The sequence below is a fragment of the Ambystoma mexicanum genome, chromosome 2p (assembly GCF_040938575.1).
Source record: "Ambystoma mexicanum isolate Mex_15411 chromosome 2p, UKY_AmexF1_1, whole genome shotgun sequence".
NCBI lineage: Eukaryota > Metazoa > Chordata > Amphibia > Caudata > Ambystomatidae > Ambystoma > Ambystoma mexicanum.
In genome coordinates this window covers 1,160,537,238-1,160,564,072 of record NC_090923.1, presented here as the reverse complement: position 1 = coordinate 1,160,564,072, position 26,835 = coordinate 1,160,537,238, and the positions used below count along the sequence as shown (strand labels likewise).

At 46.7% G+C, this 26,835-nt stretch overlaps 1 protein-coding gene across 1 annotated transcript in view; it reads left to right on the top strand.

Annotated features, from left to right (window-relative positions):
* Nucleotides 1-26,835, top strand: part of LOC138567264 (protein Wnt-7b-like) — a 285,438-nt gene that overhangs the window by 180,470 nt on the left and 78,133 nt on the right. Inside the window, exon 2 of the mRNA XM_069645295.1 lies at nucleotides 959-1,185. Within this exon, the coding sequence (XP_069501396.1) occupies nucleotides 959-1,185 (227 nt within the window). The remainder of the gene's footprint in view (nucleotides 1-958; nucleotides 1,186-26,835) is intronic.

The following is a 26,835-nucleotide window of genomic DNA, read 5'->3' as shown; positions in this document are numbered from 1 at the left end:
CTGTGTTTCTTTGCTCTAATTGGCATTTTCTTATTCTTTATTGCCACTTTGGATTACCATCAACTTCTATCGAGATAGCAGTAGGATTGTAAGGTGCTACTTGGCAAATAGTATGGATTGAAGCATCCTGTGTATTATTCTTTATTACATGCTGAATACCTCATAATGATATTTAGGGATGGGTTCAGAGGCGTCGCTAGGGGGGTTCTGGTGGGGCTGTAGCCCCGAGTCTTTTGGTTGTAGCCCCGGATAGAAGCTCAGGGGCTACAACCAAAAGGCAAGCTAGCCCGAGTCACGACAGTCCAGACATTAGCATAGCCCTGGATCTTTTCCAGACCTAGCAACAGAAGTGGATTGGATTCTGATGGTTGCTATTGGGTGTATTCAGGAAAATCACTTTTTCAAAGTGGCTAATGCAGCTAATAATTTGCATGGAGATCAGTTACATAACATGGCATGAATTGGGTAGAGGAGGGCATGGAATGTCAGGGGAGCAGGTAATTTCATGGTAGGAGCATGGGATGTCAGTTGCAGGACAATACACGCTGGAATAGAACATGAGATGTCAGGAGCAGGACAAGGGATGTCAGGAGCATGGCATTTGATGTTTGGAGCAGAACATTGCATGGCAGAAGCATGGGAGTTCAGGAGAAATTGGAATGGGAATGCAGGATTTGAGCTTGGGGCGTCATGTACTTGCCATTGTGTGTCAGCCAGCAGCAGACATTGTTTTGCATGACAGGGGCATGGCAAACTGCACTGTATGGCATATCATGCGAAGGGAATTGGATGTCAGAAGCAGGGCATTGCATATCAGGTGGGTACCGGAAGCTGTCATGAGATGTAGATATGACACTCAGCGAGACTTTCAGCTTGGCAACCTCTTTATAGGTTATAGGCGGGTAAGCATTGTGCACTTTAGCCTCTGTTCTAAATAACATCTTCTTCTATTTTGTAGGTGTGTTTCCTCAGTACTCGCTCTTGGGGCCAGTATTATATGTAGTAAGATGGCAGGCCTGGCCCCACGCCAGCGGGCTTTCTGCCAGATTCGCCCAGATGCCATGGTGGCCATTGGCACAGGTGCCCGAATAGGAACAGAGGAGTGCCAGCACCAGTTTCAGCACAGCAGGTGGAACTGCAGTGCCCTGGGAGAGAAAACACTCTTTGGCCAAGAGCTAAACATAGGTAAGTGAAGCACTGAACGGAGCATGGCGCGTCTGAGTGGTATAAAGATCATTACAAAAGGACAATGTTTAACAAGAACAATAAGCAAAACATTCCTGTGAGAACGTTAAACCTTGAGCTAAAAGTGATTCCTAATCCAATGTCCAGTATGAAAATCTAAGAGTATCACACACAGTCTTCTAGTCCATTCACCAGCATGAACATTGATCACACACAGTCCTCTAGTACACTCACCAGCAAGAACATTGATCACACATGGTCTTCTAGTCCACTCACCAGCGTGAACATTGATCACACACAGTCTTCTAGTCCACTCACCAGCGTGAACATTGATCACACACAGTCTTCTAGTCCACTCACCAGCGTGAACATTGAAACAAACACTACAAGATCTTTGGGTCCGATGTCCTGGAGGAACACTGACATTGGGCCAAAATCTAAACAACTAGTAGGCACACTGATGCAGAGGCCAAAAGAAAATTTTAGAACATTCACCAGCATACACATTGAAAAACAGGGCAACAATGACTCATCACCCATCATTCACAAGTAAGGAAACTGGGATGTTGACTACAAGGGCCTTCAATCAAATCGCTAGAAAACACTCTAAAGTTTAGCACACAAAGACCTTCTGGCTAGGTTTCTTCAACCAATAGTAAGAACCCGTCATCAGTGTAGAACACACACATGCCTTATTTCCAGTGAGCGGTGCAAACATTGAGGTGTACACAACAAGAGCTTTCAATTCAGTCCATTGAACCCTGCTGTGTATGATACAAGGGTCGTCGATACAGTCATTAGTTATAACACTGTGGTACAGAACATAAGGACCTTCGGGCCCAATCAATAAAAAGAACACTGAGGTGTGGGACAAAAGAGGCCCTGTTTCAAACACTGTTAAGAGCACTGTTGTGTAAACCACAAGAGGCATTATATCTAATCACTAGTAAGAAAACTCCAATGCACGATACAAGGGCCTTCGGGTTCGTCACTAGTAACATCTTTGAAGCGTTGGATGTGAGTACCAGCAATTCTGTCACTGAGAAGCACACTTTAATATAAGACAGAAAGGCTTCCAATCCATTATCTGGTAAGGTCACTGCAAGGTGGTACACAATGGTTTTCAATTCTATCACTGGGGGAGATACAGCAGTGCAGATTTAAAAGTACCTTTCTGTCTCATTGACATAGTGAGGTGTAGATTCGTTCAACCCAGCCCACAGTAAGAACACTTCACCTTAAAACACAGATCTTCACTGCAGTGGCTGGTAAGAATACTTTAGTGTAGAAAGTAAGGGCCCTCAAGGTGAATCATACATTGCAGGCATCAAAGGACCAGGTACACGTAGAAGCGTTAGTTTAACTGGATGTTATTCTGGGTTCGCTACAGGGCTGTCACGAACCTCGCCCAAAACCCCCTCTGGCAAACCCATTGGCAAGGTGGAGTCAGGACTCGGGCCTCTAGAGCCTGGCATCCTCTTTAAAAGCCCTCATGGGGCCAGTCCTGGCACCTATGGCGCCAGGCTCATACACCATGAAAAACAATGTGCTTGGGAGCTGCTTTATTGCATTGTCAGCCAACATGGAGGCATCCACATAGCTTGGTTCCTAACAACCAAGCTATGCGGTCTAGTGTTTTGGGTGTGGCAGCCTAGGGACTACTTTACCTGGACTATTTTGTTGGGGCTATTTAAACCACACCCGAGCAAGACAACACGCTTCGCGTTCCTTTGCAGCTTGCAACCTGACGCTCACCGTGTCCAGCTATTCCCTCGAACCTCGGAGAAGCAGAACCTGCAAGGAGACAAAAGGAACATCATTAGCAGCAGCATCTTACCTGCAGTCTTCATCTTTAAACACTCGCAGCTACTGAGAACAGCTTCCTCGAATCTGCACGCCTCCCAGACAGAACAACCTGAAAGAGGAAGAAAGAGGCAGAATTAAAGAAAGCAGTAGAGACATTTACAAATTATGAACTGCTCAAAAGGCTTACCTGGCTAGTCGCCTCTCGGCTGGCACCACTCCGGACATTTCACTCGCGCTGAAGAACACTGCGACCTAAAAGGAAGGAAAACACAGGTTAGCAAAGGCAAGACTTTGCAGCGCTGCACATAGCGCTTACTTACCGCATCATAGCGCTCTTAATGCGACATCATTTACCAGCACGGCTCAACCAAGCCAGTTCCCCGCGCCGAAGCTCCGCATACCTGTATTTTCAGGCAGAACCTTCCCCGCAGACCACATCGTCGCGCCTTGAAACACTTGTGTATAGGCGCGTTACAAATGCCATATCATATCATATCAAGGGAGAAAAAAGAGACATTTTAAACAAAGAAAGGCATGCAGGATAGCAACAAAACTAAAGAACAGCAATAAGACCTACCTGAACAATATCAAACGGGCCGGCGTCAGTGAAGTAACTGGACCGCACTCGCCCATGAAAGACAACGCACCCCTGCAAAGAAGGCAGGACGGAGAGCACTCCTAATTCTACCACAAGGCGAGGAGAGGGCACCAGAGGGACTGAAATTATACGGGGGTGGAGGGAGGATACTTACCCCAGTCGGTCATTCTTGAACACAGTCCTCCTGTATTTTCAGGCAGAACCTTCCCCGCAGACCACATCAAGGCAAAGCTGAAAAGCATACCAGCGAGTAACCCGGCTGGGTGGCGTCCCTGTGGATACCAGGTGAGCGTAACAGAACGCGAAGCACTACCATAACAAATCCACCTGGGCGCCATGGAGACATCAGAAATGGACCAATTGGCCCAATTACTAGGAGAGCTTCGTGCTGAGGTTCATTCTGCCCGACAAGAGACTAATGCCCTCCGGAGAGACCTAATAGTGACCAAAGAACACACTGAAGAGATTAGCAGGCAATACTTGCAATCACAGGCAGGACAGGCGCCTCTACCGGGACGCAATCCAACAATGCAAAACCCCGCCATACCACCCACTCCGGTACAGATCACGTTACCTGGAACAGTGCCCCTGGCACCACCAGAAAGGTTCTCAGGTGACCCACGGAAGTATGCAGCATTCATCACTCAGTGCTGCCTTCATTTTCTTTGTAGGCCTGGAGCATTTCCAGACAACCAATACGGGTAGCTTTTGTCTTATCATACCTGAGTGGTAGTGCAGCAGATTGGTCGGTGCCGGTGGTAACCCATGACGATCCTCTATTACATGACTTTGGGGGGTTCCAGAGAGAAATGGAAAAACGTTTTGCTCGCCATACCCAGAAACAAGCAGTAGACAATGAACTCTTGTCCTTCCGACAGGGGAATCAGGACTTGTTAACGTACATTGCTACCTTCAACAGACTGGTTGCCGAAGCTAGGTGGCCAGAAAACAAAAGAACCACGTTATTCCAATGAGGCTTACGAGGCGAATTAAAGGACGTCTTAGCCCAGGTGGTTGATCCACCCAGAGACTGTGCAGAATTCATAAATCTGGTCGTGCAGCTAGACCACCGGTTGCAGGACCGAAAGGCAGACCGGTCTAAAACGGACCCTCGGACCGTGTATGTTCGACCAAGGGAAAACACATCCCGTGTACCTGAAAATGCTGTAGAACCCATGCACATTGGAGGGATACGGCCTCCATTAACAAAACAAGAGCGGGACAAAAGAAGACAACAACAGCTTTGTTTGTATTGTGGGAAACCAGGACATTTCCTGAAGGACTGTCCAGTAAAACCCCCAAGAAGAACAGTCGGGCCACAGAGAAGGATGAACCTAAGGATTCGCAAAACTACCAAGCTCGACAAACGTAGAAGTCAGTTTGTCGAGTGAGAAGAGTTGCTGACCTCGCACTTTGCAATACCAGTGATCTTAATTAACCACCAACAGTCATCAAGAATGCATGCCGTTGAAGCGTACATCGATAGCGGAGCAGTTGGAAATTATATTGATCAAGAACTGGCAGCAGAGATGGGGCTTCCTTTGTGTTCTAAGCCAACTATGGACAAGGTAACCACTGTGGATGGGACAGAAATCACTTCCGGACCAGTAACCCAGTGCACAGCCAGGGTAACCTTGCTGTGCCAGGACGGACATCGGGAGTCTATTTCATTCGATCTCATCAAGGTACCTCAGTTCAGGCTAATACTTGGGATGCCATGGGTGGTTGCTCACAACCCTTTGATAGACTGTCGGGCACGAAAATTAACCTTCCCCGGTAACTACTCCCCTGCCTGCTATTACCAAGAGGAGAAACCCGACGTCTGTATCCCCATGACTCCCGGAGCAACAGTATCAACCCTAGGAGCAACTAATACCTTGCCAAGTGAATACCATGATTTCCAGGATGTTTTCCGAAAGGACCAAGCCAATACATTGCCGCCACACAGGCCCTATGACTGTCAGATCAACCTTGTTCCTGGTGCACAAATCCCTTGCGGCAGGATCTACGCTCTCACAGAACCAGAAAACCTTCATTTGAAATACTATTTAGACCAGTACCTTGCAAACGGATGTATCCGTCCTTTGAAGTCCCCTGCAGCCAGTCCTTTGTACTTCGTACCAAAAAAGGAAGGAGACTTGAGAACCTGTATTGACTACCAGGCATTGAACCAGATCACCGTGAAGAACCGCTACCCCTTGCCACTTATCACTGAGATGCTAGATCAAGTTAAAGATGCCCAGATTTATACCAAATTGGACCTTCGAGGAGCGTACCACCTGGTCTGAGTCAGAAAAGGAGATGAATGGAAAATCGCCTTCCGTACTAAGTACAGCTTGTTTGAATATCAAGTCATGCCCTTAGGGTTATGCAACGCTCCTGCGGCATTCCAATATTTCATGAATGACGTCTTAAGGGAGTTAATTGATGTGTGCGTCTTAGTGTACATAGACGAAATCCTAGTATACTCAGCCTCGGAACAAGATCATGTCAGGCACGTTTGTTCAGTCCTCACCAAGCTCCGTCAACATCGCTTGTTTGCAAAGCTTGAAAAATGCTTTTTTCACGTCACTGAAGTAGAATTTCTTGGTTTTATCCTTACTCCAGGAGGCATCAGAATGGACGTGCACAAGGTAGATGCCATTCTGAAATGGCCTTCACCGACGTCTCTGAAAGGGGTACAAAGCATGCTGGGCTTTGCAAACTTCTACCGCCGGTTCATCCCAGACTTCTCTCAGGTTGTGCACCCAATCACAGTACTATTACGAAAAAACAATAAAAAGTTTGCTTGGACCGAAGAAGCAGAAGAAGCCTTTCAGGAACTTAAACAAAGGTTTACCTCCGCTCCGCTCCAATCCTGTGACATCCTCGTCCAGACCTCCCTTATGTCATTGAAACTGAAACGTCCAGTCTCGCAATGGGGGCTTTCCTTTCACAGAGAGAACCAGAAACCAGCCAGCTACATCCTGTGGCCTTCTGGTCGAAAAAGTTCTCACCTCCAGAGATTAATTATGCCATCACGGAGAAGGAACTCCTGACTATGAAATCCGCCTTTAAAGCCTGGAGGCACTAACTTCTGGAGGCCAGACACATCATTACAGTCATCACAGACCACCGAAACCTGCAATATCTCAAAACAGCCAAGGCCCAGTCCTTGCGGCAATTACGGTGGGCCCTTTTCTTCGCCGAATATGATTATGTAATCACATTTTGACCAGGAGTCAGAAATGGAAAGGCTGATGCCTTATCTCGCATCGGCATAGATGAAATAGTATATACAATTCCAGACCCAGTACCTATTATACCTGAAAACAAACTGTTGGGTATCACGACAGCCTTAACACAAGCAGAACTATGAAAATAAATCCAACGGACAATGAATCCTGATGCCTACCTCGCATGGCAAACTCAAGGAGAACAATATACCATCAAGGACCATCTACCCTTTTTAGGGATCGCCTATATGTACCCAAGAAGGAATTACAACAGCATATTATTTCAAACTATCACGATTCACTGATCGAAGGGCATCCTGGGATCGCCAAAACCCTAGCTAAGGTGAAAGAGAACTTTTGGTGGCCTACCTGGCGTAAGGACATCATTCAGTAAAGTCCTGCGGTGTCTGCACACAAAATAAATCACAGAAACAAAAAACATTTGGTCTCCTACAACCATTGGACATTCCTCCAGTTCCATGGCACACTCTTTCCCTTGACTTCATCACTGATCTACCTCCAAGTCAAGGGTTCAACACCATCCTTGTAGTTGTGGACTTATTCTCGAAGATGGCCCATTTTTTTTCCTCTCAAAGGCCTCCGAGACGCAGCCACTTTAACAAAAGTGTTCCTGGAGGGCGTGGTTAAGCTACATGGCTTCCCTTCGGTTCTTGTCTCTGATCGAGGCAGCCAGTTTGTTTCAAACTTCTGGAAAAAATGTTGTGCAATGGTGCAGATCGACGTTCGGCTATCTACCAGTCACCATCCCCAAACGGACGGCCAAACCGAGAGAACCAATCACACACTAGAGCAATATTTACGGTGCATGCTGCACTACGAACAAAGGAATTGGAAAGACCTACTATGGATAGCCGAATATGCATATAACAATTCTTTGCATTCAAGCACGAGACAAACGCCCTTCTGTACCCTTTATGGCAGACATCCACGTACCTCTGAACTAGACCTTCCAGCCAGCATGGAAATGCCAGCGGTAAAGATTCTACACACAACCATTACTCAGGCTTTCAAAAGGGCAAAGGAACCCCTTATTCATGCCAAAGAAAAACAAAAGAGATTTGCCGACCAACACCGGAAAAAGGCCCCTGATTATCAAGTAGGAGACAACGTTTGGTTAGCCGCTAAATTCGTACCCATCAAGGGAACCCGGAACTTTCATCCCAGATTCTTAGGACCCTATACCATTAAGGCAATTATCAACCCAGCAGCCGTGAAACTGGATTTACCACCTAATCTACACATCCACCTGGTATTCCATGTGTCCCTCCTGAAACCAATGCAACCCGGCACACGGATTCGAACACCACCTAAACCCATATTTGTTGACAGAGAACCAGAATTCGAAGTCAAAGATATCTTGGACTCTAAATACTCTAGGACCAATCTATATTATCTCGTCGATTGGAAAGGATTTGGACCACAAGATAGATCCTGGGAGCCCAGTGAGAATATCCACCCACCACGTCTAATCAGGAAATTCCACCAGAACTTCCCAACCAAACCTGGGCCAGACAGAAGGAACACCATGAGAGGGGCCTTAGGGGGGAGTGCTGTCACGACCCTCGGCCAAAACCTCCTCTGGCAAACCCATTGGCCAGGTGGAGTCAGGACTTGGGCCTCTAGAGCCTGGCATCCTCTTCAAAAGCCCTCATGGGGCCAGTCCTGGCGCCTCTGCGCCAGGCTCATACACCATGAAAAACAATGTGCTTGGGAACTACTTTATTGTATTGTAAGCCAACATGGAGGCATCCACATAGCTTGGTTCCTAAGAACCAAGCTATGCGGTCTAGTGTTTTGGGTGTGGCAGCCTAGGGACTACTTTACCTGGACTATTTTGTTGGGGCTATTTAGACCACACTCGAGCAAGACAACATGCTTCGCGTTACTTTGCAGCTTGCAACGTGACGCTCACCGTGTCCAGCTATTTCCTCGAACCTCAGAGAAGCAGAACCTGCAAGGAGACAAAAGGAACATCATTAGCAGCAGCATCTTACCTGCAGTCTTCATCTTTAAACACTTGCAGCTACTGAGAACAGCTTCCTCGAATCTGCACGCCTCCCGGACAGAACGACCTGAAAGAGGAAGATATAGGCAACATTAAAGAAAGCAGTGAGACATTTACAAATTACGAACTGTTCAAAAGGCTTACCTGGCTGGTCGCCTCTCGGCTGGCACCACTCCTGACATTCCACTTGCTTTGAAGAACACCGCGACCTACAAGGTAGGAAAACACAGGTTAGCAAAGGCAAGACTTTGCAGCGCTGCGCATAGCGCTTACTTACCGCATCATAGCGCTCTTAATGCGCCATCATTTACCAGCGGGGCTCAACCAAGCCAGTTCGCCGCGCTGAAGCTCCGCACACCTAAGGGAGAAAAAAGAGACATTTTAAACAAAGAAAGGCATGCAGGATAGCAACAAAACTAAAGAACAGCAATAAGACCTACCTGAACAATATCAAACGGGCCGGCGTCAGTGAAGTAACTGGACCGCACTCGCCCATGAAAGACAGCGCGCCCCTGCAAAGAAGGCAGGACGGAGAGCACGCCTAATTCTACCACAAGGTGAGGAGAGGGCGCCAGAGGAACTGAAATCATACGGAGGTGGAGGGAGGATACTTACCCCAGTCGGTCAGTCTTGAAAACAGTCCTGTATTTTCAGGCAGAACCTTCCCCGCAGACCACATCAGGGCAAAGCTGAGAAGCATACCAGCGAGTAACCCGGCTGGGTGGCGTCCCTGTGGATACCAGGTGAGCGTAACAAGGGCTGGACAAAATATCAAATGGTGATGGCATAAAGTTCAACTAAATTGGCAGGATTACTCTGAAGGTTACAATCAAATAGAACATCTGAGATAACTTTAAGTCTCAAAGGCTTCACTCCAACACTGAGTTTCTCCCTGGTTATCTTCCATGGAGAGAGAAGCAGCCATACTATTACAGTCTCTGAGTTTCCCACACCTTGTTTCCCTCTCCACTGTCAAACTCTCTCTCAGACTTGGCTTTTGGGTTTCATGTGTCCTGTTTTGTGTTCCTCTTGGACTGAGTATGTTGTGTCCTTGAGGCTTTAGCATGTGGGTCAGTCGTACTGGGGTTGCCAGATCAGGGAAATAATGAGGTAGCCAGTCATAATGTCGAATGCAAAAAGTCAAATCCCAAAATGTCGGAAAAAAAAAATGTTGAAAAAAAAATGTTAATGTGTTTTTTTTATTTGTATGTTTTTTTGGCTTTAGCTAGTAAAAATAAACAGGAGGATAGGGGGGAACCCCCCATTACAAAAATATATTTTTTTAAAAACACATTCCAAAAAAAAAAAAATCGACATTTTTGCATTCGACTTTTTTGAATTCGACTTATTCACTATGAACCAAATAATGGTGCAGTGCTGATGTTGTGAATGTGAAAACTCCTAGAGCTCTGGCTGTAGGCTGGAAGATGTAGGCAGGTGGAGATGGTGACCATCTACTCAGCCTCGCGCCCCCAACTTGTTATGCCCCAGATTCCAGCCAGAGAAATGTACTCCCTCTGTCCTCCCCCTATCATTCTCCTGCAGCCTTTCATCCCCTTGTTCTTATTACTTTTCTTGGTTTGGTGATGCACTATTCAATTTGCCGAATCATCTCCTTGTCCGCCACCTCTTCTTCTCTTAATCTCATGTTGGTGCTAGAGCTGTCCATTTCTTTTATTAAACTTTGTACTAACTCTTGCTCTTTCTCTTCCAAATCCTTGTACTTTCTAAACCACCTGTCATGACTCGCGGTTTCCTGTTCTTGATTACAGGTCCCCTCTTCTTGATCCCTTTCGGCACCTCTTCAAACACAAGCAAGAGAATATGATATGATATGATATGATAGTTTATTTATATAGCACCTATACACAATGTGTTTCAAAGCGCTTCAAGGCAAGGGAGGGAACAATCGAAAATACAATGGGCCTCATTCCGAGTACGGCGCTAACCAATGGCGCTATTAACGCCTTGGTTGACGCCGTACCCGGACCGGCAGCGCCTTGGTGGATGGCGGAATCACCACCCCATTCCAAGGTTGGCGGGGCGGTAATTCCCCATTCACCAAGGCTCTTCCCCATTCCCAAATGAGCCCCCATAGGGCTCAATGGGAATGGGGAAGATGCAAATAACGGTGACCGTTCATTACGGTCACCGTTATTGGCTTGGAGGCCCCTTTGCGCCCTCGACTTTAACACCTGCTCAAAGCAGGCGTTAAGGGCGAGGGCACAGAGGGAACTCGGAGTATGGCGGTAAGGGATTACCGCCACCGGTCTCGTTACCAGTGGCCGCTATCCCTTACCGCCATACTCGGAATGAGGCCCAATGACATTCTTACAGGCCATGAACAGTAAGGATGTGAAATTAACTATCGTACTCGGCCTGATGACATTTCAGATAGTGCAAGAGCTAAAACATAGATAAGGAAGGGAGGGGGAGAGTGGGAAGGAAATGGAAACAGACAGGCGACAACCGTACTAGGCCTGACGACATTTCTGGTAGAGCTGGAGAAAAACAAGAGGTGAGGGAGAGGGGTGCAGAAAGGTAGGGGAGGAGCAAAACAAGCGACTATCATACTAGGCGTGACGACATTTCAGATAGTGCTGGAGGGGTTGGGGAGGAAAAAACCAGTAAGGGGAGGGGGGAGGAGACAGACGAGATTGCTATCATACTAGGTCCAGGGACAAATCTGATAGAGTAAGTGCATAGAAGAAAGTAAGGGGAGGCGATAGGAAAAGGAAGAAGGGAAAGGAGGAGTGAACAGAGAGTTAGCATTCAAAGATTGGAGAAGCAAGAGGGGAGAGTGAATACAATTGCAGAAGTCAGTAGTAACACGTAATGTTGCAAGCCAGGAAACAAGATGAAGATGGGAACAGCATGATTCAGGGCCACCATGAGTACAAGATGCAAGGGAAGTCGAGCATGAGAGTTGAGAAAGGGTGACGCACCGTGAATGAATGAAGTCCATAAAAGTCAAATCCAGCATTGTCCACAAGACGGTGATGGTGAAACCAGAATTGATCAGGACAGACTCCTGCAGAAGTAGGCTTGAGGGGGGTAAGGGAGGAACAGGGTAGAAGGATCTTCTGTGCTCTGGTTTCCTTCACATTCTTCATCCATTTGAGCACCATCCTCCTGCCAAACGCTGAAGTTCTCCCTTTTTCTTCGCCCTTTTGGGCACCTATCCTTACACAAGCAACACGCTCTAGTGGTCTCCTGTCTCCTGCAACCACTTCACTCTTTTGGGTGTCGTTGTGTTCTTTGTGGTATTCAGCTCCTGTCACCTTTGAATGTTTACGGCCTTCCACCTCTTGATATTGTTTGTTTGTTTTATTTATTCATATTGCGAGCCTGACCCGAAGGTATCTGGGCGCTTTTGTAAGAAGGTGCAAGACTTAGGGTAATTCACTTCCTTCCCCTTCTGAAGTTAACCTTTCCCAACTGCCTGGTATTCTTCTCTTTCCTCCTCCTGATTTCCCCTCTCTCCACCTTTTCATAGTCACCTCTCTCCCTCCCTTGATATTCTCCTGTCTCCACCTTCTGATTGTCCCCTCTCTCCAACTCGTGATATTCACCTCTCTCCCTCTCTTGATATCCAATGTTCTCAACCTCACGATATTCATATTCACCTCTCTCCTCCTCCAAATATCCATGTATCTCTCCCTACTGACAGTCACCCCACTCCACCTCCTGGTGCTCTCCTCTCTCACGCGCCTGATATTTACCTCTCTCCACTTCCTGAGATACACCTCTTTCGACCTCCTGTTACACGCGTCTCTCCTCCTCCTGAGAGGAAACAGATCCTCCTGCCCTTTCACTAGCCTTCTCTAAAACAGACCCTTTTTCAAACACCCATACTGCCTGATTAACGCTTCTTTAGCTGGGCTTTCGGTAAGGGTCTTCTTCATCTGTGAGGGTAAATGGTTGAGGATTTGTGATTGGCCAGCTGAAGGTAATTCACTGGGTCTGATTTTGAGCTCTGGGGACCAGACCAAGCCTTTAAGAGGCTGGGCTACTATGTTGGAATGTGTCACTCCCTTCGGTGGGGTGCCCCCTGAACTGTGTAATTGCGGTCCATGAGTATATCTTTTGAAGGTGAGCTAAGTCAACGCCTTTTTGAAATTTGGAAAGCTTCATGAAATGTGCTCGCACTGTGGGTGGGTAGAATGTGCTGCTGACTGCCAACCGGACCGGCTTTCAAGCACCAAGTCTGTGCTCCTCTGGTATCTGCATGCACTCTTTCTGCGAATCACATAGGCATCGTCCTAGTGCCCCTGATGTCTGAGTGAAACCTGACTGTAAATGTTGGATAAAAATTACTTGTACACTGTTTGCTTTGCTGGGCTTTCAGGACCTTCTTCCCTTAAAGCAGGGGTCTGCAACCTTTCAGACTACAATTTCCATGATATCTGGCTATTGACTATGCTGGTTACGGATGATGGGGGTTGTAATCCAAAATATCTGGAAAGCCAAAGGCTGCGGACCCCTGCCTTAAAGGAACAATACCAAAATTAGTATCAGCCTGCTGAAAGATTGTGCAAGTATCAGGTTTTACAGACAGGCGAGACATAGTACACATGTTACAAGGCATTTTTGACATCCTCGGTGTGAGAGTTCAGCCTTTTAAAGAGACAGTGTCCTTAGTTGGTTTGCAGTAACACTTCCTGCCTTATTATTGGGATCAAAATAGGATAACCAGGGGACTCTTTTTGGGTACCCCACTGGATGTCCCAGAGCCAGGCAGGTCACATGCAGGGCTGACAGCAAGGATCTACGTTGTGATGCCGAATTCCAAAAGCTTGAATTACAAAATTGCGAAGCCCGCTTGTTCGCATTTTGCAACTCTAGCTTTTGGGATTTTGGTTGTATGTCCCCTGCTATAAATTGAATATATTTGTGGGACACCCTCGCAACCCCTGCAGCCCATAATCCCGAACTAATGGAGCGGGGTATGCCCACACAACCCCCACTCCTCTTGTTCAATATTATGGGCTTAGTTTTTTTTTTAACCCTGCGGATTGCGCACCCAACGAGCATTTGCCATTTTTAAAATTATTTTTGGGGGTAATACCGACAGCAAAGTGGGTGAGAACAGACCTTCCAGACCAGCGATGAACAGCATTTGAGGAATTCCGGGAACAGCAGGATCTTCATTTCTTTCCTGAGCTTCAGGGGAAATGAGGACGGCAGATGAGTTTGGGCAGGCGATCACAACAGGAGAAGGGCTGTCTCCCACTTTTTTTTTTGTTTGCACTCTTGCCATATTACAGCACCTGGAACTGTGCTGGTTTAGGCTGATATCCATAGGTATGGCAGCACTTGAGTTGTATGTTTTACACGCTGACTTGAAGATGATCTGGGCTGGTATTGGTGACGACCAGTTTAGCTCTCTCAGGACATTGGACGTGTGCTGTTGCTTTTTTTATGCTGGCAATCAGTGTGGCTGTGAAATGATGTCGTGGGCATGCCAGATAGGACTGTGTCTCCCATATTTGTCCAGGTTTGATACTACCAAGGATTGTGTAGCTGTCATAAGCTCCCAGGGTGGCATGCGTGTTGAATTTGTTCAGCAATGTGAGTTGGTTTCAAGCCGCGTGAGGCGTTTTGGTGATGTCATATTTGAAGGGAGAGTTTGCAGTCAACGATTAAAGCGTTTTAACACTTGAGGCTAATTTCTGCGTGAAACCCCAAGATTCAAGCAGGCTAGCCACATTTGGAAGACTTTTTGACCTGCAGGGTCGACGAGAATCATGAATTCGGCTTTGGTTGGGCTTAACTTTAGATATGAACTCGTTGAAGTCTTAGGGGACCCCACGTTGACGGAGTGGTGGATTGTCTGAAACTTTCCATCTGGACTGCCTGGTCCTGACAGGTAGTAGGTGAACCAAGTGAGTACAGAGTTTGTGAACCCCATCGTTGCGAGGAAAAGAGAAAAGAGAAGTGTGATCAACTATGTCGAACACCACAGAAACGTCAAGCAGTGACCACTACTGGCATAGATAGGACAACCTATCTATGCCTATAATGGTTACTTTAAATCACAGATATTAAGCTGCTGCCCAACCTATCTATGCCAGTAGTGGTCACTTTAAATCATATGCTTGAAGTGCTTCATCCTTCATGCATGTGATTAAAAGTGACCATTAATGGCATTGATAGGTGGCCCCATCTATGCTAGTATCGCGCTCGTACACAAGTGTTTCAGAGCACGACCAAGCAAAGGGAGGGAAACAAGTGAGAACAAAAAATAAAAACAACAATCTTACTAGGCCCAGTGACATTAAGAACGCGCAAGTGCATGGAGAAGGGAAAAGGGGGAAAGTGTGTGGAAGGGGTAGAAGTGAAAAGTGCAGAACAGAGGAGAGAAAATAATAAGTTAAATAAATGAATAAATACAGGCAATGAAAAGTGGTAGTGTATCCAGCAAGTGGCAAGTGCAAGATTAGTCAGATAGGGTATATCTGATAAGTGCAGAGGAAGAGTGGGGGGCTGTATGGGTACAGATACAGAACCCAGTGCAATGGGAGGCCCGGAGACAGTGCAGGAGGGAGGCAGGGTGAGCAGGTACCTGGGCCCGAAGGACAGAGGGTGTCCAGGTGCACAGTGCCAAGAGAGAAAAACAGGTCAGCAGCGGAGAAGAGGGACAAAGGCGGAAGCGAAGAGGAAAGTCTTGAGGTGCTTCCAGAACCGGAGATGGTTCTCCTCAAGCTTCAAGGTGGCTGGTAGGCTGTTCCAAAGGGAGGCCCCAGCCGAAGACAGAGATCTGCCCCCAGCTTGTTTCTTTGAAAAACGACTGACCCTGTGGGAGTTAGAGGTAGAGGAGCGAAGGGCTTGAGAGGGGAGGTATTTGCGAAGGGATAGTTGAAGGTATTTTGGACCCAGGCCCCAGAAAGCCTTGTGGACAATGCAGAGGGTTTTAAATTTGATCCTTGCATCCACTGGGAACCAATGAGGGGATTTCAGAGCTGGAGAGATACGATCCCAGGGCTTGAGGCCAAGGACAAGTCTCACAGTCCTGTTCTGGATTAGTTTTAGAGGGCAGAGAGTGGAGGCAGGTAGATTTAGAAAGAGGCTGTTACAGTAGTCCAACCTGGAGAGAACCAGAGCTTGAGAGACAGTGAGCTTCTGGGGGAAGGAGAGGAAAGGCAGAATACCTTTGAGGAGGTGGAGTAAGAAGTTTGACTTTTTAGAGACGTCAGAAATGTGTGCAGAGAAGGAAAGTGTGGAGTCAAAGATGACCCTGAGGTTCTTGGCCTCGCAGGTGGGGGTAGGAGGAGGGCCAAGGGAGGCCGGCCAGAGAGTAAGGGGAAAGGCTGGTGAAGGTGTACAGATGAGGAGGATCTCAGTCTTGTTGGCATTTAGACAAAGATCGTTGGCAGTACCCCAATTTTTAATGGCAATTAGGCAATCAGAAATGAGTGAGAGGGAGGAGGTGGCTGAGGGCAGCCTGAAAATGAGTTGAGTGTCATCAGCATAGCACTGGATGTTTGAACAGAAAATGGAAATGCAGTAGGGGAGGTATTGGTTGAAAAGCTAGAGCGAGAGGTTAGACCCCCGGGGAACACCACAGAGAGAGATCGATGAAAGGAAGGACCCAAGTTGTACCTGGGAGGGTCGATCAGAGAGGAAAGAGGTCAGCCAGGCCAGAGCCTGATCAGTGATACCCAGGTTGTCACGGAGACAGTTAAGCAGGGTGTGTGGTTGACCGTGTCGAAGGCAGAGGAGAGATCAAGTAGGATAAGGACAGAGGGAACACACCACCTGACAGGGCCCTGCATGACATTGGAGCATGACAGAAGTGCATAATCCCAAATGTACAAAGATTGAACTACAGGGATCACAATGCATAGGGAAACCATACCCAGACAGGACAAGGCACAGTTCTTCTGAGGCAGCCCATGAATGCCATTTCAGAAGTGCATGTTTGCAATACAAAGTACACAAGACTATCAGAGAGCACAGCACAGCACACCCTAGTCTTGACGATCCACAGATACATACCCATTAGCAATCCAGTTACTGCGTGTCTGTTACCTCTGGTGGCTCAGTGATGTTGGAAATGTGAGATTGCCCAAATGACATTAATCATCTCACCCCTTGGCATGGCATAATGTAGGGACTCAGAGACCAATGGTGCAAAATTCCATGTTGCCATAAGTACATTTCCTGAAATTTAGAACATCATGCCATCACTACACTGCCTGAATGGTCTGCAACCGCACCTATCTCCATTGCCTTTGTAGGTGACTCCGGCTAGCTATCCCCAGCACTCGTGGCTCATCACACCTGTCTGGAACTAATGGACAGCTCAGGTTGTGGCATCTAATGAGGCACACATTAGGACCAGGCACTGTATTGAGCATACCTTTGGCTTGCTGATGGGCCTGTCCTAGTCACTTCATCAGACAGGAGGCACCCTAACGTACATGGCAGACAAGGTGGGGACATATTTTGTGACGTGTGCCATGCTGCACAATATGTGCATTAGAAGGAAGGAGATGGCATTCATCCCGGGGACCACTTGCCACCACGCAGTGACTGTGTTGGAGGCAGCAACGGATGATAAATAGACACATAGTACATCTTTCACACCCATTGAAAGATGAATGTGCTCTCCTCATTTCATATTAATATGTGACTTTATTTGCAGGACAAACAACACCCTTGTCCTCCCACCTCCCTTATCCCCAACACCCTTGCCTGCCCCGCACTCTTATCCCAAACACATTTGCGCTTCCACCTGCCTTATCCCCAACACCCTTGCACGTGCCTCCCTGATCCCCAACACCCTACCCTCCCACCCCCCATTCCCTGTAGAATGAGTGTCTCATGTACTGCAGTCTCATTTATGTGAGCATTTCAGCATGCTGGATTGCTAAGCATGTGTGCGTGCCGCAGAGCATTTGGACAAACGGGGGCTGCCTATGGGGGTGACAGCACATGAACTTTCAGACTCTTGGTCTCGGTTATGCTGTAATGTCAGGAGCATTGTCCTTTATACAGTCTTAGCGCCTGACTATATAGCCTTCATCACATTGCTTTCGCTCTGGTCCACGACTGTTCTGGAGGCTGTTGCTGCAGAGAGGTGGCAGCACTGCCTTTCTGTTGCACGGGCCATCTGTCAGGATGAGCCCTGCCCAGCATCCCTAATGGCCTGCAGGTGTTGCAGTTGCTGCTCCGCGCTGTTTTCAATGCGTTCCTGCTGCTACCCAATGTTGCTCAGACTGCTACAGAACCCTTCCTGTGCGTACTGGGGCATTTTGTCAGGGGTGAAGACAGGTCTGGGCTGTCATGCAAGTATCTGTCCCCCCAACTACTGACATTCACAGGTCCAGTGCCATCACCATCAGTTCCTCTGCCTGTGGCCTGATGCTAGTGGCACTGAACCAATGGATCAGGAGGGGAGGGGAAAAAAGGAGAATCATGCAGACTGGTTGCCAATGTCACCCCATCAGTGGCTGCTCTAGTATCTGACAGGTCACCTGTCACCAACAGGGGCCCTCAGGCTGGTGGTGCTCGTGGCCGGTGGGGCTCTGGCATCAGCAGAAATGCCAGTTGCAGTGGCAGCAGGTGGTGGCACTGTATCAGCAGCAGTGTCAGTAGTGGTGGTGTGAGTGGTATGCAGTGGTTTTGTCAAATAGAAAACAACTAATTGCTTTTTTAACGAACCCAAAACGTCTATAAAAACAAATAACGAATTTGATAAAACTATATATATGGGGTTGGGAATGGGAATAGTAGTTTTGGGGGTAGGGGAAAACTATTAATACAGATAAAATCGGGGACTTGGTGGGGGAATTCCCCCCAAAACAACGAAAAAAATGTGTTATTTTCTTTTTAGAAGTTTTGGGTTTGTTAAATAACCATTTGTTGTTTTGTGAATCTTTAAAATAGTCAGTGGCCACAACTGCTGGGATGGAGCCAGTCTGGATGGTGGCTGCAACTGGAGTGCTGGCAGCAGAAGCTATCTTGTCAGGGGTCTTACCGTGGGTGCCATGACTACAGGGTGCAGGGATGGTGGCTAAGGTGCGAGGGGTTGCTGCCTGTGCTTTGGTGTGCTGCACCCTGTAGTCATGTTGCATTGACCCTGACGTGCTGGGTTCGGCTCTCTCTCCCTGGGTGGCCCGTGAACGTGTTGGGTGAGGAATGCTATGCAGCCCTAGCCTAGTCATGCTGACAGGTATATGGCATAGCAAGACACTCATTTTTGGAGGATGCTGACCAAAGACTAATGGGGATAGGGTGGGATCATGTGCAGGGGTATGTCTATCCAACCATTGGTACGCATGGCCTCTGATGGATGTGAGAGCTGAACACTCTTTGGGTGTCATGTTTTCTGTTGACATGTTGCACTTCTGGTTTGCTCTGTGGAGTCATCATGGTTCTGTACCATCATCATGAACCGGGTATTTTGTCAGGTCCTGTGCACAGCACTGTTGAGGTTGGACTAGAAAGCAAGGAGGCATGATGACTTTGCCTGACATTTATTGCAGCGCTCATTGGCAGATGCATTGCTCATGTAAATATTACATGGGTCAGGTCAGCTGTTGACACTGGACTTTTCAATTCCGGTTTCAATGTTTTTTTAAGGTTTTGGGGATGCATGTGGGTGGGCACAGGGTTTTTAGTTCACCACATGACCATGGGGCGCCCTGATATGTGCATCTGCAGGTTGCACAAGGTCACATTTCCATAGAAACAATGATACATGTCTGTCTTCAAAGTCATATGGACATGGTGTCCCTACATTGATGGCACGTGCACGTTGGTTTGCAAACATTGGCCCCATTGCCTTTTGAGCATGCGCTTGGCCTAGCCATTGTGACCATCTAATTCTGCAGCCTGGACATGCTTAGGCTTGGGAGTTAAGTCATGCATTCACATTAGAGAGAGAATTCCTACTGGCCAGGATCGGGTTGACTGCCTGCTCCAACCTCTGCTCATCGTATTCTCTCTATGGCAGCCATACAGAGGACACTGCTGGCCTTTTCCTCCCAGGGCATCAGAGTGAGTTGTTTGACTGTGCCACTTTTCCATGGCAGCTGTTTGCTGCTGATGAATGGAAGATTAGTGTCCGTACCCTGGCCTTCCACCTTTTGCAGTAGTCTTCATTGTCCCTGGGTACTGTGCCAATGGCATTCTTCCTCTAGGCAGCAGCTTTTTTGCATTCTTGTGCCCCAAATAGCTCATCAGAATGGCTGACCACCTCTTCCACAAGGACCTGTAGCTCTGCCACACTGAATATGGGTTTTCAAACCTGCATTTCAGACCCCTTCGCTTTGCCTTTATATCCTGTCGTGCTTGGCACTGCCTGTAGGGTTGGATAGCAACAGGGAATGGGTGATTTGGTATAGTTTGAGTTTTAAAGATGGCAGCCGCTGAGCTTCCAGTTTGGGGGATGGCGCTAATTCCGCTCGGCACCAATTCCATCAGTGGAATTACTGGTCAAGAATTTCTCTAATTTTCCATTGGTACTGCTAATTACGCCAACCATTGTAGGATTTACTGATAAATGTTTTTTGTGCTAAATTCACTGAATGGAATTACGGGTACTGCTGATGCTTGGGGCATGCACATGTGGACTCCTAATTTGGCACTGATTCTGCCGAACACCATGGTGCTAACAGTAATTTTGTCTGCTGGAACGTGGGGTGGAATCACTGCTGTCTTTACTGCCAAACTCGCAATGAGGACAAAAGTCTCAATGAAAAGCGTGAAGGCTGTTTCAATGAACAAATGCAGACTTCTGAAATGTGCACTTCTGAATATTCTCGGCCCAATATGAACTGCCATCAGTCTGGTGCCAGCATCCATGTTAATAAGAAAGCCCATATTGGCCATAATAAATCAAAAGTTGCACGTGTTAAAAACAGGCATCACTACACACTCAAAGCTAGGGCTGGGCGAACATGGCTAATTCCGTTCCATGGGAAAATTCCTATCAACTTTCAGCCAATCTGCCAATTTAACCCACAGAGCAGAATTGGCAGTTTGAAGCCCTTTCCCCTCTGAAATTTAGTTTTTTGAATAAACAACATTTTAGGCAGGAAAGGGATATTTCGCCTCCTTAAATTTCGTTTTTTGTTGAAATTCCATTTTATGTGTGTTTTGAACCACACAAAGAAACACATGTTCGCCCAAAAACGAAAAGTTCAGTTAAAGGGTTTAAATTCGACCAGTCGGCAGAATGGAATTGCTGGCGAATTTTGCCAATTCCGTTACACTGGAGGGATTTTCGCCCATCCCTACTCAACACATTATTTAGAACAATAGACATCCTATTTTTTTCTGATGCCGTGAGTGTGGGGCCACGAAACAAGCAAGAAGGAGGTAGCTATGCGTTGTTGTCTATTTCAGAGTTCTACAAATGAGCTGGGCAGTAGCATATATAGCATATATAAAGGGGTTGTTGTTGCCTCCAAGCACTTCGTAAAAAAAAGACACATGTTTATGTCAGCATTATGGGTCTCAAGTTTTGAATTTAATCTCTGTTCAAAGAATGGTGGCAGCGGAGCTGCAAACCAACACATTACTTGGAAAAAAGGCCACCTCCCCACCCCCACCAACTTACTTTATGAATACGCTCTAGTACAGCATTAGCTTACTACAGCTGGAAACACCAGGCACCATTCAGTACTACAAATTCTGAACAAAAGAATATCCAGAGTTGGCTGCTGAGTTCTGGTGGGTGCAGTCTGCAGCAGTCCAAGACTCTTTGCTGGTGTTTGTGAGACTTTTGGAGTCTTTCTACTACTTTTACTACTGCCAGAGATCAGAGGAGGAGATTCCTTAAAATCCTCATTCAACCGCGGAGCGGCAGCGGAGTTGGCTACTGAGTTGTGGTGCAGTCTGCAGCAGTCCCAGACTCTTTGCTGGTGTTTGTGAGACTTTTGGAGTCTTTCTACTACCTTTACCACTGCCAGAGACCAGAGGAGGAGAGTCCTTAAAAGCCTCATTCAGCCACAGAGCAGCCACAGAGTTGGCTGCTGAGTTGTGGTACAGTCTGCAGCAGTCCCAGACTCTTTGCTGGTGTTTGTGAGACTTTTGGAGTCTTTCCACTACCTTTACTACGGTCAGAGACCAGAGGAGGAGATTCCTTGAAAGCCTCATTCAGCCACGGAGCGGCCGCAGAGTTGGCTGCTGAGTTGTGGTGCACTCTGCATCAGTCCCAGACTCTTTGCTGGTGTTAGTGAGACTTTTTGAGTCTTTCTACTACCTTTACTACTGCCAGAGACCAGAGTAGGAGATTCCTTAAAAACCTCATTCAGCCACAGAGCGGCTGCAGAGTTGGCTGCTGAGTAGTGGTGCGGTCTGCAGCAGTCCTAGACTCTTTGCTGGTGTTTGTGAGACTTTTGGAGTCGCTCTACTACCTTTACTACGGCCAGAGACCAGAGGAGGAGACTCCTTAAAATCCTCATTCAGCCACGGAGCGGCCGCAGAGTTGGCTGCTAAGTTGTGGTGCAGTCTGCAGCAGTCCCAGACTCTTTGCTGGTGTTAATGAGACTTTTGGAGTCTTTCTACTACCTTTACTACTGCCAGAGACCAGAGGAGGAGATTCCTTAAAAGCCTCATTCAGCCGCGCTGAGGCCGCAGAGTTGGCTGCCGAGTTGTGGTGTGGTCTGCAGCAGTCCCAGGCTGTTTGCCGGTGTTTGTGAGACTTTTGGAGTCTTTCTACTACCTTTACTACTGCCAGAGACCAGAGTAGGAGATTCCTTAAAAGCCTCATTTAGCCGCAGAGCGGCCGCGGAGTTGGCTGCTGAGTTGTAGGGCAGTCTGCAGCAGTCAGCGGCAGCTGAGGCAGCGGCAACTCAAAGGAGAAGTATGGAAGAAGCGGGAAGGCGCTTGCGGAGTCAGCGCTTTTGCCGAGATGATGTAGAATTGGAAATGCAGAGCCCGCTGAAAACTCCTCCACAGTCAAAGAAGATCACACCATCATCAACGGACTTAAGAACTTTTTTTAACCAGTTAGGAACTCTCCAAATAAGCCTGCTAGACCCCCACCCTCATCCCGCATGATACAAACTATCCTAAGCCCCCCTTCAGCAAACGTGCGGGCATATGATAACAAATTTGCCCTGAGCACCGCTGTTAAGCTCCCCCCAAGTAACTCTTTGAAAAAAGTCTTACCTGATTCTGGAGGTGCTGGCAGCGATGGCCCAGGGGAGAGCTTGGAGACCGTGTCAGCTGTAGGTGCCGAGATGCAGGAGCAAGTACTTTCGAGCTCCCAGGCTGGGCTGACCTTGGGTGGGGCGGGAGAGAGGTGGGCCGGCTGACGTGCCCGCTCCGCTCGTTTCTCTTGGTGTTGAAACCAGCTCGGCAGAGCACATCCTTGTGAAAGAAGGCAGCAAAAATAAACCGAAGGGGGGAGATGAAAATGTTTGTGAGTGTGCAGAGATGTGCGTACATGACATTGCCGCACTTAATCTACCCAGACCTGAGGTGGTCCTAGTGTCGATTCCGGTGCAAGAAGTCTCACTTTCCCATCCTGCGCAAGCGGGACACGGTGCCAAGGGCTGTGAAAAAGTATTGATGGGCGAACGTGATCCCATACAAACCCCCTCGGGGGATAAAGATCTCAAATTAAACCGCATAAATAAGGAGATCCAACCTTACAAACTAATGGAGGGAAAACAGAATGACAAAATTCCCCCACCTTTAAAGATTCACATAGAAATCCATTCAGTACCGGTCAGACATGATCTGACAAGTCCGTCCAATTGTTTCAATCTCCGGAACATGTCCTCATCTAAAGATAGAACTACACCTCTGCAATATATTGATGACCTTTTAAAAAATTGCTCGGACGATATTAACAATACTGTCGAAGACAGTGAAAGTCTTAATAACTCTGCTGAGACTATGTATGACCCTATGAACTCAACGAATTTGGGCGATGCAATTATGAAAGGAGATCCAAAAAGACCCCCATTGAGGGGAAATCTAATACATGTGAAAGGGAATGTCAAGATCCTGAAAAAGCAGGCGAAAGGCAAAACAACATTTAAGCTAAAAAACACTCAAAAACGGCACAGACAAGGAATGGAAGTAAAGATGTTAAACCTCAAGAAAAAAAGATGATTTTTTCATAGGATCATGCCAAATAGGCCGGCATCATCTATCTCTGCGGGGTCAGTAGCCTGTTTTTTAAAAGAAAATATGGCCCAGGCAGCGCCGAGCTCAGGCGAATTGTCTGATGCTGAGAGCCTGGGGTGTGCTAATCTCCCCATAACTCAGATGATACAAGAAAACAACGGCTTTAAAAAGTACAACATTGTCCGTATCAAACTCCTTGGATATTTTGGCTGATTACCGCCATGGCAACTTTAGATTCGGGGAACTCAAAACAATACCAGAGAAAGTAAACTCTGAACACCCACTATCGTCAACGGAGTCTATAACGAAGATACTGCAACCCGAGCGACAGAATAATTCCTGAAGCAGCACAGTACGTAGTAAGGAACCTGAGCTGGATTTAAATCAGCATGGTGAGATTAAGGGTGCTAACTCAATCCCCATGGAAAACTTTGGTTCAAATTCTGTTGATTCACCTGACTTCCTATTAATTCAAGATAGCAGATTTTTAAGCTCAGAAATAGGAAATCGCCAAGACCTTGATGCGAGAAATCGAGAAGAAACACCAAACCACTCCAAGACGGGATCAACGCAATCAGTGACTAATACACAGGATCCCTTAGTTCACTCACCACTGCAAAATAGAAGATCAACAACTAGTTTCACAGAGTGGCAAGGAGATACCCATAAAAAAAGGATCTATTTGCCATGATGACTGCTGTAACTATTGCCCTGGGTCCCTTCAGTAAATTATATGAATCTCTAAATGACACACTCAAGGACCACACAACACTTGCAGCAATGATGCACACGAAAATAAGACATTTGGAAGACTACATCAGCTCTAGTAACAAAGAGAGGGCTGGAACCCAGTTTAGGAAATCTTCAACAAACTTCAGAAGCAGAAACGTCCTTTGTTCAACAACTGAATACATGACTAAGAGCACAGCTAAAAACTTTGATAGCTACTCAGACCTAGCTAGAAGTCAAAAAGGTTCTTAGATCCGTATCTACAAACAATACGCGAATACCTGACTCGATAAAATCAAGAGAAAACCTTAACAGTGCAATTCATATAAAATCTTCTGGTTGAACCTCCCAATTTATCTGAACCCAGAAAATTAGAAAAGGGATGTGTGGTCTTGAAATTGAACGATCATCTACTGAGCTCAGACAACCCACTAATGGGACATGGAGGTAATGAACTGAAAGTGAAAAGGGCAAAAACAACCATCAGCCTTGTACTACAAAACCGGAAGGAAACAGCACTCACAAAGATTCTGTAAATTATCCGCTATTCTCACAGGGGAAAGAGAACAAACGAGTTGAAGGAAGACGTGTAATAATTATAATAATTATAGAGGACACTCCTGATGACGTCTTACCATCTCACATGAGTAAAGAGCTCAAAATACCTAGAGCTATTACTATCCCTGCACCAAGAAAAGGGACAGTAGTAGGCTCTGGAATTATTCGGGATCTTCAATTGAATAAACGAGGCATTGAGATGTCAAACTCTCGACAGATCCATATTCATGAATCAGAGGACAGTATAGACCTAATGGATTTATTCCAACACCTGGTAGAAGTCTCTGAGTTAGAACTACAGATTTTAGCACAGGATAGTGTATAGCCTGTAGCAAATTTAAGCATGGCTTCTTCCCAAAGCACACCAGATGAGATACGATCTAGGAAGTTCATGACCCTAGCTGACAGATGCAAAAAATTAACAGAAGGTCAGAAATCTTTTGAAGGGAGAGCTAACGCTCATTTAGCTAGAGAGGAATAGATAAAAGGGGCTGCCAGGAACAAATCATCGAAGTCCAACAACAACAAAAAACATCAGAACATATTGGACACAGAAGCATGTCAGCAAAGCAGTCAAGAACATTTAACTATTCGACACGAAAGGGGAGAAATATGTCATCACACAAGTCTGTCAGAGGAAAGAAATCAGACTCAAAGCAAAGATCAAACCAAAGAGAAGAACTGAAAAAGGAGCGCTATATTTCTTATAGTCAAAAGACAAAGAGCCAATGTACCTTTAAGCTGGAGCAAATAGGAAATAAGAGAGAAGACACCATCCTTAATGGGAAACATTATTTTATTGCATTGTATTCCAAACCTGTGACAAAATCGATCGGAAGATGTGAAAATAGTAGAATTCGGTATTAAAGGAAGACGGGACTATGTGTTCTTACACATACCGTTGCTAGTAATTTGTGAGATGCTGACTGCGGCTACGGAAAGCTTCCAAATGTTAGGCTTCGATCTAACTGACTGTTTAAACTAGAAGACTACTGTCACAGAGCAAAAAGACAATCAGTCTCTCTGTAAAAACACGACGTCTACACATCTTTCGGATCATCGTTTGATAAAAAAAAGAAGACAAAAACCAAAAAAACTTATCAAGAGAAACTGAGAAGAGAGAAGAGGTATTAGACTATGTGAGCAGAAATCGGCAGCCCATGAAGAAGCAGATAATAAGAAACTGTTTGGAACCCCGGTATTCCAAAAAGCTGATCCAGGGAACATGAGGGGAAGGGAGAAGCCGATCTTTCAGGAACCCTTGAAGATCGGTCGAGTACCAAGAGGACCTCTCGCTAAGCAAACAGTGGCTTTCAAGCCGGAAGAGACCCCACTGAAGCAGAAAGACAGGTCCAAGGACCATGACGAAGGATCACAAACGAATGAACATCAGAAATGGACCTGGATTTTGAAAGCTGTGGCGAGAGAAACCAGCAGATAGCCATCCAACGAGGATATAAGCCTCCAAAGGTCCATCATGGAGGACGAAGAATTGCCAGGGGTGGAAAAACAAATAACCATGGGCTCCTGGAACACCAGAGGTTTTGGCCATCTCCTGGAGGTCAGTGATGTCAATTTGGGTGCCTTTGACATCCTGTGTCTCCAGGAGACGTGGCTAACTAGAACAA